Here is an 18,143-nt window from a genome sequence, read left to right as displayed (position 1 = left end):
TTAAATGATAACTTTATTATATATTTAAAAGGAATAGTAAGTTGTACATAATAAATTTGTAATTTCCTATACAATCATCTTTTTTTAATTTTTCCATTCTATTATGAAAATTATTGTTTTATTTTTAAGTTCAGAATAAAATAAATAAAATTTTTAAAAAGATTGTTAAAATATTTTACATGCAATTAAAAAAATAAAATTTAAAAAGTATTAAGTACTTAATATTTGCAAAGCATTGTGGTTGTGCTAGACATTAAGAATCTATAAAAAACACTTTTAGCCATCAAGTTGCTCTACCAAGTTTGGGGTTTTAGGGATGGTTTAAACACATATACAAGAAATCAAATACAAGAGAATTTAAAAAGTCATGAGCATTCTTATATATCACTAACAAAATCCAACAGTCAGAGTTACAAAGAGAAATTCCATTTAAAGTAACTACTGATAATATAAAATATTTAGGAATCTATCTGCCAAGGGAAAATCAGGAACTTTATGAGCAAAATTACAGACCACTTTTCACACAAATTAAGTCTGATCTAACCAATTGGAAAAATATTAAATACTCTTGGATAGGGCAAGCAAATATAATAAAGATGACAATATTACCTAAACTAATCTATTTATTTAGCGCTATACCAATCAGACTCCCAAAAAACTATTTTAATGACCTAGAAAAAATAACAACAAAGTTCATATGGAAAAACAAAAGGTCAAGAATTTCAAGGGAATTAATGAAAAAAAAATCAAATGATGGTGGCTTAGCTGTACCAGATCTAAAATTATATTATAGAGCAGCAGTTACCAAAACTATTGTATTGGCTAAGGAATAGATTAGTTGATCAGTGGAATAGATTAGGTTCAAGGGATAAAACAGTCAACAAATATAGCAACCTAGTCTTTGACAAACCCAAAGATCCCAGCTTTTGGGATAAGAACTTACTGTTTGATAAAAATTGCTGGGAAAATTGGAAACTAATATGGCAGAAACTAGGCATTGATCCATACTTAACGCCGTACACCAAGATAAGGTCAAAATGGGTTCATGACCTAGGCATAAAGAATGAAATTATTAATAAATTAGAGGAACATAGGATAGTTTACCTCTCAGACCTGTGGAAGGGGAAGGTCTTTATGACCAAAGCAGAACTAGAGATCATTACTGATCACAAAATAGAAAATTTCGATTATACCAAACTGAAAAGTTTTTGTACAAACAAAACTAATGCAGACAAGATTAGAAGGGAAGCAATAAACTGGGAAAATATTTTTACAGTCAAAGGTTCTGATAAAGGCCTCATTTCCAAAATATATAGAGAATTAACTCTAATTTATAAAAAATCAAGCCATTCTCCAATTGAAAAATGGTCAAAGGATATGAACAGACAATTCTCAGATGAAGAAATTGAAACTATTTCTAGTCATATGAAAAGATGCTCCAAGTCATTATTAATCAGAGAAATGCAAATTAAGACAACTCTAAGATACCACTACACACCTGTCAGATTGGCTAAGATGACAGGAAAAAATAATGATGATTGTTGGAGGGGATGCGGGAAAACTGGGACATTGATGCATTGTTGGTGGAGTTGTGAACGAATCCAACCATTTTGGAGAGTAGTTTGGAACTATGCTCAAAAAGTTATCAAACTGTGCATACCCTTTGATCCAGCAGTGTTACTACTGGGATTATATCCCAAAGAGATTATAAAGAAGGGAAAGGGACCTGTATGTGCACGAATGTTTGTGGCAGCCCTTTTTGTAGTGGCTAGAAACTGGAAACTGAATGGATGTCCATCAGTTGGAGAATGGCTGAATAAATTGTGATATATGAAAATTATGGAATATTACTGTTCTGTAAGAAATGACCAACAGGATGATTTCAGAAAGGCCTGGAGAGACTTACATGAACTGATGCTGAGTGAAATGAGCAGGACCAGGAGATCATTATATACTTCAACAACAATACTTTATGATGACCAGTTCTGATGGACCAGGCCATCCTCAGCAACGAGATCAACCAAATCATTTCCAATGGAGCAATAATGAACTGAACCAGCTATGTCCAGAAAAAGAACTCTGGGAGATGACTAAAAACCATTACATTGAATTCCCAATCCCTATATTTATGCACACCTGCATTTTTGATTTCCTTCACAAGCTAATTATACAATATTTCAGAGTCTGATTCTTTTTGTGCAGCAAAATAACGTTTTGGTCATGTATACTTATTGTGTATCTAATTTATATTTTAATATATTTAACATCTACTGGTCATCCTGCCATCTAGGGGAGGGGGTGGGGGGGTAAGAGGTGAAAAATTGGAACAAGAGGTTTGGCAATTGTTAATGCTGTAAAGTTACCCATGCATATATCCTGTAAATAAAAGGCTATTAAATTAAAAAAAAAATTAGAGAAAAAAAAGAGAATTTGAAGAAGAAAAGAATACTAATAGGGATTATTTTTGCTTTTGATTTTATAGGTCATTGAAAGTGCTTTATCTCACAAGGAAGCTCTTCTTGGTGTCTTATACAGCAGCTTAAATAGAGTTATTTTATATTGCCTGTCTAAACCCCAGCAGTCACTTTCTGAATGCCTTGGTCTATTAAGTGTTTTGAACTTCCTTCAAGAGCAATGGGATATCATCTTTGCAACATACAATTCAAATATGACCTTTGTCATCTGCTTCATGCACTGTCTTTTTCACATTCATGCAAGAAGGTAAAAGTATAGCCTAATACAAAGGGATTGTGGGGAGAAAAACAGTTTGGGGATTTAGGATTGTAGATGAAAATAATTTTTGATCATCTGTCCAATTCACATGCAATATTTTGTTAAATGTTATCATGGGGGAGAGAGAGAGAGAGAGAGAGAGAGAGAGAGAGAGAGAGAGAGAGAGAGAGAAAGAGAGAGAAATAGAGAAAGAGAGAGAGAGATCTTTTATATTTTCTAGTGTTTAAAATGGTTTCTTCTTTGTAGAGTTCTATTAATGGAGATGTAGCTGAATGCCTTCACTTCAGTGGATCATAAATATCTAATGATGTCTTTCTGAGATTCTATTTAATCTTTAGTCACTTTAGTTCTATTATTGATGTTTGGATCCCATACATTAATTTCACCTCTAAGACTCAGTATTCTTTATAGCATTTCACTTTAGAATTTTTGCCAAAAAAGAGCAATTCTCTACTATGTATTTCATCCAAATGATTTAATGAAATTCTTCTGTAGTGTTCCAAAGCTAATATTTTTCCATCTGTCCATCTTCATATCTGTCCATCTCTCTATTTCTCCCTCCCCTTCTCATATTTCTGTCATTTCTTACTCTCCAGTATTCATATGAGATGAGCCTGGATCTAGAACTAAAAAGTCACTTAAAAGGCATATAGTCCAATCATTTAATTTTATAGTTGAGGAAGTTTGGTCCCAGAGAGGATCAATTATTCATTCCAGGTCATAGGGATAGTAACAGACAGAACTAAAGTCCAGAAGCAGGTCTTGTGTCCTCAAATTGAGTGCTGTTCCCATTATGCTATGTGATGCCTGCCATTCTAATACGTAGCTCTTGTGTGAACTTCACAAATCATAGTTTATGGAAACAATTCAAGTCTGAGAGGAGTTAAGTTTTTATACCATTATATGTTTCTATATAAGCCATTAGTCTTATACCAAGTCAAATGCTAGCTTGTTCTCCTTACATGAAACATTTTCATCATTTAGAAAAGACTGTGAGCTAGTAAGCACTTATTATTTCCTCTGTACCAGACAGCTTGCTAAGCACTGGGGAGACAAAAAAGGAAAAGATAATTCTTGCCCTCAAGGAATTAATAGTCTAATGGGAAAATAAGAAAAAAAAATATATATATATATATATATATATATACACAAACAAGCTATATGCAGGAAAAATAGGGAATAATTAAAAGCACAAAGGCATTGGAATTAAAAAGGATTGGGAAAGGACTAGAAAAAATGAGATTTTTACTGTGACTTTAAGGAAGCTGGAGAAACAAGGGGATAGAGATGAGGAAGAAAAGTGTTCCAGTCAGAGGAAAAAAACAGAGGAAATGTCTGGATCCAAGAAGTAGAATATCCTGTTTGTGGAACAGCAGAGTCCAATGTCAGTAGATTGAGGAATATATGACAGGGAGTAAGATGTAAGAAGACTGGAAAGATGACCAGAGAGGAATATTATGAAGGGCTTTCAATGCCAAAAAGAACCTTGTATTTGGTCGAGTTTATGCATGGTTGATTGATGTGGTTGGATCTGGTCTAAGGATTCTAAAGAAAAATCACTTTGATAGAAAGATGGAGGATGAACTGGGGTAGGGAGAAAGTTGAGGTAGGCAAATCCACCAGGAGGCTATTGCAGTAGTCCTAGTATGAGATGGGGAAGACCTGCTCCAAGGCGGGATCCAGAGAATAGAAAGAAGTCCCAAAGGTGAAATTAACAGTCTTTGGCAACACATTGGATGTGGAGGGTGGGAGATGGGGAGTTGAGCATGATTCCTTGAGCCTGGAGGACTGAGAAGATGGCAGTATCCTTGATAGGGTATATCGGTAAGTTTGGAGGTTGTTTGGGAATTTGCAAATGTAGCTGAATGCTTTTCTTTCAGGGGACCAAAAATATCTACTGATGTCTTTTTGAGATTCCATTTAAACTTTAATCATTCAATTCTATTATTAATATGTTGGTTCCATATAATAATTATATTATTAATATATTGGCTCCACACATTCAATACATTAATATATTGGTTCCATACAGCTATCTAAGACTCAGTATTTTTCATAGCATTTTACTTAAGAATTTTTGGCAAAAGATAGTAATAGGGAAAGGTTAGGGGGAAAAATAATGAATTCCAATGGAATATGTTGAGTTTAAAATGTCTATTAGATATCCAATTCTAAATGTTTGAAAGGCAGTTGGAACTGAAAAATTGCTAATGAGCAGTGAGTTTGTAGTAGGATAGGTAGATGAGCATAGAGATGTCAATTAAATCCTTGAGAACTGATGAGATCACCAAGTGAGGTAATATATAGAGAGAAGACCCTCTAGATGCAGATGGCATTTTCCAAGGAATTATATTGTCAAACAAGAATTAGAAACAATTGCCAGAAGTAAAATAAATAAATTTGATTATTTGAAAAAGAAAAACTTCTAAACAGCAGTTCAAATGGGAAAGTTGTCCAGTGGGAAAAAGTCTTTGTCTCAAATTTCTCTAATAAGAGTTTGGTATCCAAGATATAGAAATAATAAATAAATACATACATATGTATGTACAAAAATGTTGTTATGTTATATACATATGTTATATACAAAAATATGTAAAGGGTGGGAGAAGAGAAAAGGACCCAGGAGAGATTGCTGGCATGAAACATAACTATAAATTTCTATGAGAATTTTTTTGCAGTAAAATTTAATTGAAATGTAATCTCCTAGATTGTAAACTCTTAAAGTGTCTCTTATACAATTTATTGTTTTCTATGTCATTTTACCCTTTCTCAACCTTATAATGGGAGATTTAATAAGGTACAGCACTTAGGGAATTGCCTTAGGTGGGAAATTTAGAGAGCAATGTTGTCAACATTTGAAGATGTTATTTCCTCCCTCTTGTTCTTTCTCTGCCTGGCCCCAACAGCCTCAGTAGGAATGGGGAACCTTATTCTGGGCTTCATTTCTCTCCCCACAGTCACACATATGCCCTTTTAGTAGTGACACTGAAATATTCTAGTGTCCTGTAGGCTATAGAATGGGCTTGTTTCCATAACAGCCACTTGCCCCGAGCAGAAAATTACTACTAATGTCTCTGCCCAAAGGGCTTAATACAATGTCCTTCATATAATATGTCTTAGTAAATGAATGAAATCATTTTCACTGTATGAATTTAATTTGGAAAAAAGCATTAAACTGTGGGTTTAGCTTGTGGATTTGTTTTTAAAGCTAAAATTCAGATCTTTGAAGGATCTGGATTATAGTCTAGCTTGACATAGTTCTGTCACTTGCCTCTGATGCATAGTTTCCCAGCCTGTGTGGTTAGCAAAATGGCCTCCCAACACATATATTTCTTCCTTCTGAAAACAATAATAGAGGATTTCTTTATATGTTGGTATGTTTTCTCCTTAACTTTATCATTACAGTTATTATTATTATTATTATTATCATTGTTGTTATTTTAATGCTAGAAACTGAAAGGGACTAATTAATATTGGGGGGAAAAAAGTTGTTTTCTTTTCCAATCCTTCAAAAGGTATTTTTTCCCTTTATGCTGCCTTTTAAAAAATTACATATCTTTAATTTTTGAATCTAAGAACATTGCCTGGGGCAATGGGAAGTTAAAAGTAATAGCACACAGTGAGTATTTATAAGATATGGGTCTTGTACCCAGACTTCCCCACCTCATAAATCAATACATAAACCTCCACAAGATTCTGCCTTTTGGAATCATTATTTAATTTAAATGGGCTAACTTTTCCAATTCAAGGTTTTGGGGGTTTTCTAGAAGTACATAAGTATTAATGGTGAAGTATATAAGAGGTATAAAAGTACTAATGTAAAACAACAGTAAAGAAACTGAGCTCTACTTGGGTAATCTATTCTTGTCACCAGTTATCCAGAGGGATTTGGACTAGAACCCAAACCTAGAGTGAGCCCTTATCACCAGGTGTTCCTTTCTCCATATGAAGACATGAGAGAGCCAGGCGAGGAAGGTCTTCCAAGTTTGAGCGACGGTAATGTATTTTATTTGTTATTTAATTTGCTGGGGATGAGAACAAGAGGGGGAGGAAGGTTGAGCTGAGTGACATGATTTGTTAGGACTCTTATAATCGACATCTCATCTTTCCCTAGAATACAAGATCAAAGACTGTTGAGAAATTTTTGAAAGAATAACAGAGGGAGATACATGGGTGTCCAGGCATAAACACGATAAACACGAATTAGCTCTAAGAGAGGAGTACACCAGATATGTCTGGTGCACAATGAAAACTGAATAAATGATCTTAGTTCCTGGAAACCTTGTAGAATCTAGTATCTTTGCCAAGAAAATCCCAAATGGGAAGAAAAAGAGCTGGACACAATTGAAATGGCTGAATAATACCATACATACATACATATATATGATTATATATGTAATGTGGGTGGGTATTTGTTTCAGAGGGTAAGACAAAGAGATACAGCGGAAAAATGATGACTTAGTAATAAATAATAATAAATAAAACCATGCTTCAAATCTAATTTTTCATTCTTATTAGTTATGAAACTTAGCCAAATCACTTAATTATTCTGTGACTCAAACAATTCCCCAGAACATAAATAATAATTCATAGACAGTTTGCAATATCTATAGCTGAAAGACATTACCATATTATCATCCCTCATGTAGACAAAATCACAGATAATTTTCATACTGTTTTATGTTGTTCAGGTTTTCAATCATGCTTGCTAGATCTGTCTCCAGCTCATTTCATAGATGAGGAAACTGAGTCAAAAGGATTGCCCAAGGATCACCCAAATAGAAAGTATGTTAGGCTAGTTTTGAACTCATGAAGATGAGTATTCCTGATTTCAAGCCACTGTTCTATCTATTGGGCCACCTAGATTCCCTTTTATAAGCACAGTAAATGTATATTGACATTTTGATTCTTCTTCCTTCACTCTATGAAAATTTTTTCTTCATGTTCATCATATTTGTAAATCATGATTTTGCAGTGATCTTCTATTACATTACTACTTTACAATTTATTTCAGTCATTCTCTAGTCCTTGGGAATATAGGTAATTTTTAGTTCTTTGATATTTCATTCCAGCCACATATTTTTATGGGTGGGTATTTTTACTCCTCAATAATATCCTCAGAGTAATTCTTGGAATAGGAACAATGATTAAAAATATGATCAGTTTTCCAACTCTTATTGAATATAAAATGACATGATGTATGTAAAGTACATTATAATTAGTACTATATTATTATTGTTAGACTACCTTGCTTTCTAAAAAGATTGTATGAATTCACTTCTCTACCAACCATGTTGTCCCTTTCCCTACAAGGTCTAAATTTTATCATTTAAAATTTTTTGGACAATTTTATTCTTACAAGGTGGAACCTCAGAATTATTTCTAATTGTCATTGAATTGGTTATTAGTATTGAACATTTGTGTTTCTGACTTTGAGAACCATTTGTTTATATCATTTGACAACTGGGAGATACATCTCGATCACTCTTTATCTTAACATCCTCTTGTTGATTTCCACTCTTATTATAAGAACCAAATGGAGGAAAGAATGAACATACAGGTTTGAATGTAAGAGGAGTAAAATAGGGTCTGACTCTACTGACCAGAGAAGCCACAAAAGCTAGAATATTGAATGTGAGAGACATAAATACATCTGAATGAAGTCTTTGAAAATATCCTCTAAAGGTCTGCTCTTCTAAGTAGACCAGAATTCATTTCTACTACCAGATATAATACCCTTACCATCATTTTCCTTTTCCCTCACAAAGGACATTCTATCATTTAATGCAACCTACCATGGACTATTTTCACATTCTGTACTTTTTTTGCAGCTCAATGTAACAGATATTAGAAGTTATTTTTGCATTTTTAGTAGAAAAAAGTAATACATCCCAATTTTAGAAACTGCTTTAATTACTTAAATTTTTGGATATTGGATTTTTATCTGACTTTTTTATCAATCTAGAAGGAATAACTAACACACTGAATGCCAGAGTTAGGACCCAGAAGAACCATAGTAGTTTAAAATGAATGTTCAACTATAATACAATTAAAATTAACAAACACAAGCAGTGTGGGTTAATGTGAAAAGAGGTATCTTAGGGATCAGGATGATTAGGACTTAAGTCTCATCTCTGACATACTGACTTTGTGGTTCCAAACAAGTTACTTCTAACTCTAAAAAAATTAATAAAAGTTGTTGTTAATGGCTTTTTCCCCTAAATATATCCCACAATCAATTAATCAATCTAAAAAAAATCAAGCATTTTCTATATTCCAGGCATTGTGCTAAACTCTGAGCATACAAATAAAGATAAAAAATAGCCCTGCTCTCAAGGAGTTCACACTTCGAGAGAGGCAACATGTAAATAACCAGAGCCATGAAAGATGCATTTAGAATAAATGGAAGAGAAACCATTGAGGAGAAAATATTAACAATAAGGGAACTAGGAAAAGCCTCTTGTGACAGAGATTTTAAAAGAAAATCCATCTGAAACATCAATAACATGTGACAACACAATAGTCATTTATCTTCATCATGGATGACAATGGGAAAAAACCGCATTTGGACTCTAAAACCTCATTTCACAATGTCTTATATGAGGATATGGGAATGTCTCTAAAGAAAACAGTTAGGAATAGCAACTAGGCCAAATCAAGCACACAAAGAATAAATCTTTTCTCAAGGCAAAACAGTTTTGAATGTATTTAAGAACTTTTTAAAAGGGTATCTGAAAGAAGGAAGACATGAAATGGGATAAATCTTGAATGGTATTACTTTCCCAAAGAAACAGTCTTAAGAACATTAGCATCTACTATCCCATATCCCTACATTCTCATCTCTATAATCTCTAAATGAGAATGATCTAAATCTTTATTTAGGGTATCTTTGTAGGACACAGGAAAAGGAAGGGTTTAACAGATGGTTTTCTACATTATATCTATTGTCACAGTCTTATTGATTAAACTTCAGGGAATGAAAGATACTATTGGATCTATTATTTGTTAATTATGGTAGATGGAGAGATAGTAGTGTACAATGGAGACTTCATTTTTCTTCTTCAGCAAGGTTCATCCTATTCATATCTTGAGATAATATAAGATGATTTGATTGCTATAACCACTTCATTTAACATTGTCCAAATATCAAGGGAGGCAAAAGTAGAAAGAGATAAACTTGTAAAAACTCACCATGAAGGAAAAAGTACAAACAGGGGCAGGAGTAAGTAGCAGATGAGAAAATGATGTGGTAAGTAGTAAAATGAAAAATGGCTGAAAGTGGCTTAGTTATAGTGGGCCACTATCACAATTTTGGAAAGCAATTTGGAATTATGCAAAATAAGTTACTAAAATATCTATCCCTTTTGTCCCAAAGATTCCACTATTAGATATATATCCTAAAGAGGCCATTCATAAGAAGAAAGGCCCTATATGGACAAAAAGACTTCTATCAATACTTTTTGTATAGCAAAGATTTGGAAATAAAGTATATGCACATAGATTGAGAATAGCTAAACAATTTGTGGTGCATGAATGGAGTGGTATATTATTTTACTATAAGAACCAATGAATATGATGAATACAGAAAAGCATGGAAAGATTTGTATGAATCTACTGCAAAGTGAAGTAAGCATATTCAAGAAATATATGCATTTAGTACAATGAGCACAATTACTACTATATAAAAATAGGAATAAAAATTATCTAAACTGAAGGTCGCAAAATCATAAAGAAAAAGCATGGCCTCCTAAAAGAGATATGAGAAGACATTTTTTCCAACTTCTTTGCAGTGGTAAAAGGTCTAAGGATGTGGAACTTTGCATATATTATTATATTGTATCTATGTGTTGATTAGTTATACTGACTTTTGTCTATTTTTTTTTAAGATTCCTAACCATATAGGTTACTTTTCCTAAAAATGATTTTCCTAAGATGAAGAGATAAAGGGAAAATGTAGACAATGTAAAAACAAAAGACAGGAATAAAACTAATATTCTAAAAGAGACTGAGCAGGACATAAGGAAAAAATCCTAATTAAGCAGATCCCTAGGGCAGAAGTTCTGAACATAAAAACTTTTAGTCCTCTCAGTCAGCCAAATCAAGAGTTTTTAGGAATCAAAATAAAATGTAATAGCAAAATGTTTTTTAAAAATAAATTAAGGGGCAACTAGGTAACGCAGTGGATAGAGCACCAGCCCTGAAATCAAGATGACCTGAGTTCAAATATGACCTCAGACACTTAACACTTCCTAGCTGTGTGACCCTGGGCAAGTCACTTGACCCCAATTGCCTCAGAAAAATAAAATAAAATACAGTGCAACATAGAAAATGTTTATTTGTAGATTTCTAAGTCAATATCAATTTATTTGAGTTTGATTTGGTATTTGGTTGTAGGTTATAGATATGTAACTCTGAGAAAATCACTTAGCTTCCCAATAACAATTCCAAAAATAAATAAGTAAATGTTATAGAAAAAAGAATGATTACTATGCAATAGTACCTGACTTTGCACAGTTTGTATTCTTTTGAATCCTTTCCTGGACTGTTTCTTATACTTTCTTTTTTCCTAGTTCAACATGGCATTCTGAAAATAGTCCTCAACCTCTGGCACCAGCTCTTGCAGCAAAGGCGGCAAGCACTAGAGGATGCTTTCAAGATGGACCTCTCTGTAAAGCCTGGGGAGAATGAAATAAAGATCGAAAACATCACCCCTTTGTGGGAGGAGACAACTCTCAAAGCTTGGCAGCATTACTTAGGTCTCTTTTTTTTATTTTAAAAGGTCACTGGTTTTGCTACACAGAGTATACTTCTTCATAAATCCCTTAAGTATTTCATGAGGAGCTATATGCAGGCTCCCCACATGTAAATGTATTGTATATTTTCTTATGAATGTTATAGGATCAAGTATTTACCAGTAGAGTTTTTCCTTCTGAAGTTTTATAGCACTTTCTTCACCAAAGACAGATGGGTGAAATATTAGGGAGTCAGTTGATCTCATTTAAGGCACTTATCTCAAATGTATTAGGACTTTAAAGCCTATGGAAACAGGGTTAGTGACATCCAAGGACTGAATGAAGGCTTGCCTCATCATTCATGTAGTGTGGTACTCCTACTGTCCTTTGCCAATTAACAATTAACTGTCCTTGCCATTAACAAAGTGGACTACATAAACAAAGCAAGAAGAATAAAATTTCTTTCTTTCCACAAAATATTAAACCATAATCTGAAAGCAATATTGACTCAGCCTTTAGAATTATCCCTGAGGCAATTTAAATATAAATAAGGCATTGAAAAATAATATGAATTAACATATTTTAAAGGCAGAATTTCATTTACAATGAAAGAAAAAACTATAGGACATAACTATTTCTTCTTATTAAAGTTTTTTATTTTCATAACATATGCACCGATAATTTTTCAGCATTGATCCTTGCACAGCCTTGTGTTCCAAATTTTCCTCTCCTTCCCTCTACTCCCTTCCCTAGATGACAAGTGATCTCATATATCTTATACATCTTAAAATATATGTTAAATCCAAAATATATAAAGATATTTGCTCAATATCTTGCTACACAAGAAAGATCAGATAAAAAAGTTAAGAAAATGAATAAGAAAACAAAATTATGCTATACTTTTGTACAACTTTGCAAATGGTATCATATATAGTATTATTATGGTGTTATTACATTTATTTATTATATTACATTATGGTGTTATATAAATGCTAGCTTGATTTTGTATCTATTAATTGTAGATTAATGTATTTAATGTAGATAATGTAATAAAATGTAGATTAAATGTATTAAAATGTAGAGAAATGCTCATATAAGAAATTAATGGTTATCTAGTCAAATCATTAAGCATTTAGTAAGCACTTATTGTATTATATTCAACTAGGCAAAATATCAAGTGCTGAGAATATAAAGAAAGATAAAAATAGATTCTGTCTTCAGTACTTCATCGTCTGCTGTAGGAGACAAAGATGAAAATAGACAAATTACCTCCTACATTATTATAAGGATCAAATGAGATAATAATTGTAGTAAAATGTTTAGCAAAGTTCCTTATAATATAGTAAATGCCATATAAATGTTAGTTATTACTACTATTACTAATAGAGTGCCACTGGAATTTTGGGTAATGAAATAGCATGGTCAAATGCTTTAGGAAAATTACTTTTGTAGATGAGTGAGGCTATATTGGAATGGGAAGGGACATTAGGTGGGGGGAGCCAAATAGAAGCTATTTGCAGTAGTCCAAGCAAGAGGTGATGGTGGCCAGAACTGACTAATGATTGAATGAATGGAGTGAAAGGGACATAGATGAGGAATGTGGTGAAGGTAGAAAGTACAAAAGTGATGACAGGTTGGAAATGTGGGGTGAGGGATAGTGAACAAATGAGGATGACTCTGATAGGGCTAATTTGCTGATTGGGAAGATGGAGACTTCCTCCACAGAAATTTACAAAGGAAATATGGTGGATTGGAAAGATCAGCCACTTGGCCAATCATTGTATATTACTGGGAGGTTGATAGATATGTGTACCTGAACCTGAATGTGTATCCTGTAGGAGTATAGTGACGTTAATTTACTGCTTTGGTTCACAGAAGTAATAATAATCATGATGATGTGGTATGGCTTTTATTCCAGACACCTCATCTGTTCCATATTTTCTCCACTTGCAATATCTACCACGCTGTATGACTATTACTTCCTCTTATTTCAGGTGTATTTCTTTTTCTTTCCTCAATAGCATCTGAAAAGAAGATGCTGGCAAGCAAGTCGAATGCTGTGAATCCAAGCAAAACCTCCAGCTGGAGCGAAAGTTTGTCATCAGCAATGAGGTTGATTCCAGGAAGGCAAACAAAGGAAACTGAGTGCAAAGTTGAGGTACTTCATTATTACCTAGAGAATTTTTCTTTATGGACTTTGATTAATTTTACAAAAGTATGGAAAAGTGTGGGATAGTGGATAGAAAACCACCTGGAAGTTAGGGCTATCTAAGTGCACGTCCTACCTGTGACACATACTGAACATGGTACCCAAGGTAAGTCTCTCAGTCTTGTTGCAGCTCACTAAATCTAAATTGAAGTGAAGATGCTGATCTGCTTCGGGAGACAGTTTACTCATTAGTCTTGAGTTCTTACTATACCATGAAATCACAGGTCTAGTCTCTCTACCTAGAGAAAGACACCATTCCCCCCTTTTTTTTTCTTAAAGGAGTAGAAAGTAAGATTCCATTTAGAAACTATGCTACTTTTTTATAAAGGGAGATTCTTTTACTATGACAGTACATTTGTTTTTATTGTTTCCTTTCTGATTTGAAAAAAAAGATAGCATAAAGTTTTCCCCTTCATTTTTAACCTCAAGAGAGCTGATTTTTCAGTTTCATTTTGACTGGGGTTGATTTGTATGACTGATATTGTTTTAGATTGTAGTGAATGGTGGTCCCAATGGCAAATGATCCAGATATTTTCCAGCTTCATATTTTTAGGAATGAGTGCTGATAAAGGCTAAGTTAAAAATAGTGTTATAGAGAGTGTCAGGGCTGCAATTTAAGCCAGGGACATTGGTTAGTATCATAAATGGATGTAGCCACCTATTTGCCAATCCTGTTTGCATTTTCTTACACAATTTGGGGATGTGTGTACTATGTAGTATATATGCTTACATATATATGGACATGTGTATGTGTACATATACATATATGTATGTGTGCTAAAACATGTGTGTTGTTATTAGCCTAGAAAATTTAAAAATTTTTTAGATATAATAATATCCAAGAAGGACAAATTCAGTCTAGCCAACAAGCTTTTATCTGGTGTTTACTATGTGTAAGGCACTGAGATAAATACTAGGGGACATAAATACAATCAGAAAGACTGTCCCTACCCTTAAGGAGCTTACATTCTAATGAGAAAAAAGGGAGATAAAAAGAAAGAGCAAAGAGTGTAGAAGTCCATCAGAGACCCTGTAACAGTATTCTCATTAGACAGGAAGACACTTTCCAGCTGCTGCTAATGACCCTTTCTTGGTTCTAGTCTATTAACACCCCAGTTTTGTTTTACCATGACATTTCTCAAGAGCAGTTATTTCAGATGGGGAAGGGAAGAGATTAAAAAAGTCCTCAGGAATTCACAGTCTCTGGGGAATCTAGAATCTCCTGCCCAGATGCAGGAATTGTTTCCTTCTACCCTGATGATGGTCTTTTGAATACGTGCATTATGAGAAATGTAGTGTGTAAAGCCAGGGAACATTTTTATCTTTGGAGGTTGGGTGCCTGCGCTCTGGCAGAAATGCTATTGTCCATGTCTTACATCCAAAGCCCCATAAAGATCCAGAGAGAGATACTGAGGACTTTATAACTAATCTCCGCTCTCCAAGCCAGCCCTCTTACTCAATGGGCTGAAATTGTGGCTTAAATGTGTGCTAGAGATTCTGGAATATTGGCAATGTCTAATAGGAAAGATGAAGCATGGTGAAATAGATTCTTTCAGAATGATTATGATGGAAGCTATAGAAATAGTTGGAATTATTGTTTTGGGATATGGATATGATTTCCATTGGGGGAAGTTACTACCAAGAATATGCTCCTGTGGTTTCTCATGCCTCTCCACATCCCCACCTTATTACTCTAGGAAGAGGAATACACAATTAAGAGAAAGGAAATGTTTCCTGTGTGCTATGGAGGGGAAGGTGGGCAAAGAAAGACTTTTTGAGCTATTTCCTCCTACAGCCTTGGTGATTGTTGGTCATGTGGCCCTTTTCCAATTTTTTAATTAAAAAATGGTTGATATCTTTAATTTCATATCACCTATATTTCCTAATATATCTGTCCCTCCCCCTTCTCCCAGAAACATGTCTTATAACATGTAATTTGAAAGAAGGGAAAAAACCTAGTTCAAAAACTGGCCAACATATCTACCAAGTATGAAACTTTATGTGTTTTATATCCATATCTCTTATTTCTAAAAAAGAGTAGAAAAACGTGACTTCACATCTGTCTTTTCTGGAACAAACTTGGTCATTATAATTTCCTAGGATTCTAGTTGTGTGACTATTTCTTCTTTATATTTCTATAGTCATATATATTATATATATAATGTATATTTTCTAGTTCTGCTGATATTATTTTTATTAGTTCATATACATTTTCCCAGGCTTCTCTATATTCATCACATTTAACATTTTTTACAAGACAGCAATTTTCTATTTTATTAATTTCCACATTGTTGCCTGGTCATTTCTGCAAAAGTCCTACATTAAACGTTATTATGTATAAGACCTTTCTTTTTATCATTGACCTCCTTTGAGGTATATGTTTAGCCATGGGATTTCTGGGTCAAAGTCACTTTCACAGAATAACTTAATTTCTGAATTAGACCAATTCACATTTTTGCCAGTTGTATATTGCTGTGCTTTTGTTTACACAACTTTCCTAACATTGACTATTCCCATCTTATCACTTTTGCCAATTTTGGGGTTAAAAGAATGGTTAAGGAATAGTTATTTTGATTTGCCTTTCTCTTATTAGGGATTTTGAATCATTTTAAAATATGATTGTTAACTCATTGCAATTCTTTTGACAACTGTTCTTGTCTTTGACCATTTATTTATTTGAGGATTGACTATTTTCCATTTTTCTGTGTGTCACTAGACTTTATAGATTTAGGGACCTGTGGAAAATGTGAAAAATAATTTTCTTCATAAATTTGAAGAAAATGTTTAAAATTATCTTTATGATATTTATGTTTTCAGTATACTTGACATTAAAGAATGGTAAAGAGTACAACAGTGAATATTTGAGACTATTAACCAAACCATTTTCATATTTTGATGTGATGTGAAACTCAGTATGTATCCAAGTATGTGTGTGTGTGTTTTATGGATCTATAATAGGAGATATACTATATGAAATGATATGTGTGAGTTATGAAATATATAAAATTTATAAATTATATTATGACAATTATATATGAATTCTATATGAAATAGTATAGTATAGTCAATTAAAGGGCTGATTTTAGAGAGACAAGGAGATCCATGTTCAAGGCCCACTTCTTCTGGTCAATACTACATGGTCAATTATGAACTCTCTCAATGGTCCAGATAATATATTAAAACTTTAAGTTACAGAAAAATTGCTGACCTGCCTCAGTGGAGAGAAATTACACTGTGGAAGTTCAATATATAGCACATATGATAAAATCATAGGTCCAGATGTCTTCTGTCTTTTCCTGTGAGTATATAATATCAGGATATGTGTGTATGTGTATATGTGTGCTTCCTGAAACAAAACACTAAGACATATGTATATATATATATATATATATATATATATATATATATATGCATCTAACAGTGAACAAGAATAAATTGCTACAAATATACAATTAGATACAATAAGAAAGCCGTCTTCCATCAATCAATCAGCAAATTTATAAGTACCTACTATGTGCTAGATAGAATGTTGGACATTGAGGATCAAAATAAAATTAAAACAATCCCTATCCTCAAAGAATATACATTTAACTAGAAGAGAAATGTGTACTCTTAACTATATATATTAGATGAATACAAGGTAATGTAGACTTCCACTGGTATTATTCTATGAATTTAAAAAAATAATAATATAATTCTGTGAGGTTGTATGGTATTCTGGTCAGAGCCTGACATACCTTAATTATTTAATTTCTTTATCAGAATAAAATGGTACACATGTAGATCATTTAACAGTTAAAAAAATTTACTTAGCCAAAACAGAAGGATGATTCATAAAGAAAGGCATTCAGGACACTTTGACATAATTCAGATGAAAGAAACTTAAATTATTAATTATGCCTCACCAGTCAAGCATCAGAACATCTCTAGAACTCCTGACTACTGCTTTGTACTCAGAACACAAGAAAGTAAAGTCAGTAGCCTGAACATTTTTTCCTCTGTAAACCAATTAAAACTTGAGGTTGTTCTCTAAACCTTTTAAGGAAACATTAATCTAACTTACATAGAGTGGGAATACTGGGATATTGTTTCTGCCACACATGGTTTATTAAATATAGAATTGGAAAAACCTGGGTTCAAAGAACACTTCTGTCACTTAATAGTTCTGATCACAAGTGCATTTATTTAACCCCTCTAGACTTCAAGCAACTCCTTAGGAACTGAAATTACATCGGTGTTGATGGAAAAATTTTCCTTAGAAATGAAACCATCAACTCTTAGAATATTGTTTCTCTGTTTTATACTTTTGAATCAAGATGATGTAACTATCCTTTGACAGTTTTTTTACTTACTACAGATGGATCTGTCTTTCTTAAGTTCATCAACAAATCTTTTTTTTCCTTCTACGATCAGGCATGTGAAGTAAGGAACTCCTAGTATATTCACTACCATTAATCCTAGAATTCACT

At 33.2% G+C, this 18,143-nt stretch overlaps 1 protein-coding gene across 5 annotated transcripts in view; it reads left to right on the top strand.

The window, feature by feature from the left end:
* WDFY4 (WDFY family member 4) overlaps positions 1–18,143 on the top strand; it is a 486,698-nt gene that overhangs the window by 279,965 nt on the left and 188,590 nt on the right. For all 5 annotated transcript variants that reach the window (XM_031956283.1, XM_031956282.1, XM_012539778.3 and 2 more), the window contains 4 exons: positions 2,483–2,721; positions 6,608–6,729; positions 11,304–11,489; positions 13,487–13,623. In XM_031956283.1, coding sequence (XP_031812143.1) covers positions 2,483–2,721; positions 6,608–6,729; positions 11,304–11,489; positions 13,487–13,623 — 684 coding nt within the window. The remainder of the gene's footprint in view (positions 1–2,482; positions 2,722–6,607; positions 6,730–11,303; positions 11,490–13,486; positions 13,624–18,143) is intronic.

Source organism: Sarcophilus harrisii, chromosome 2, assembly GCF_902635505.1.
Source record: "Sarcophilus harrisii chromosome 2, mSarHar1.11, whole genome shotgun sequence".
NCBI lineage: Eukaryota > Metazoa > Chordata > Mammalia > Dasyuromorphia > Dasyuridae > Sarcophilus > Sarcophilus harrisii.
The sequence above is the reverse complement of the archived record's forward strand: the minus strand, read 5'-3'. Positions and strand labels throughout refer to the sequence as shown.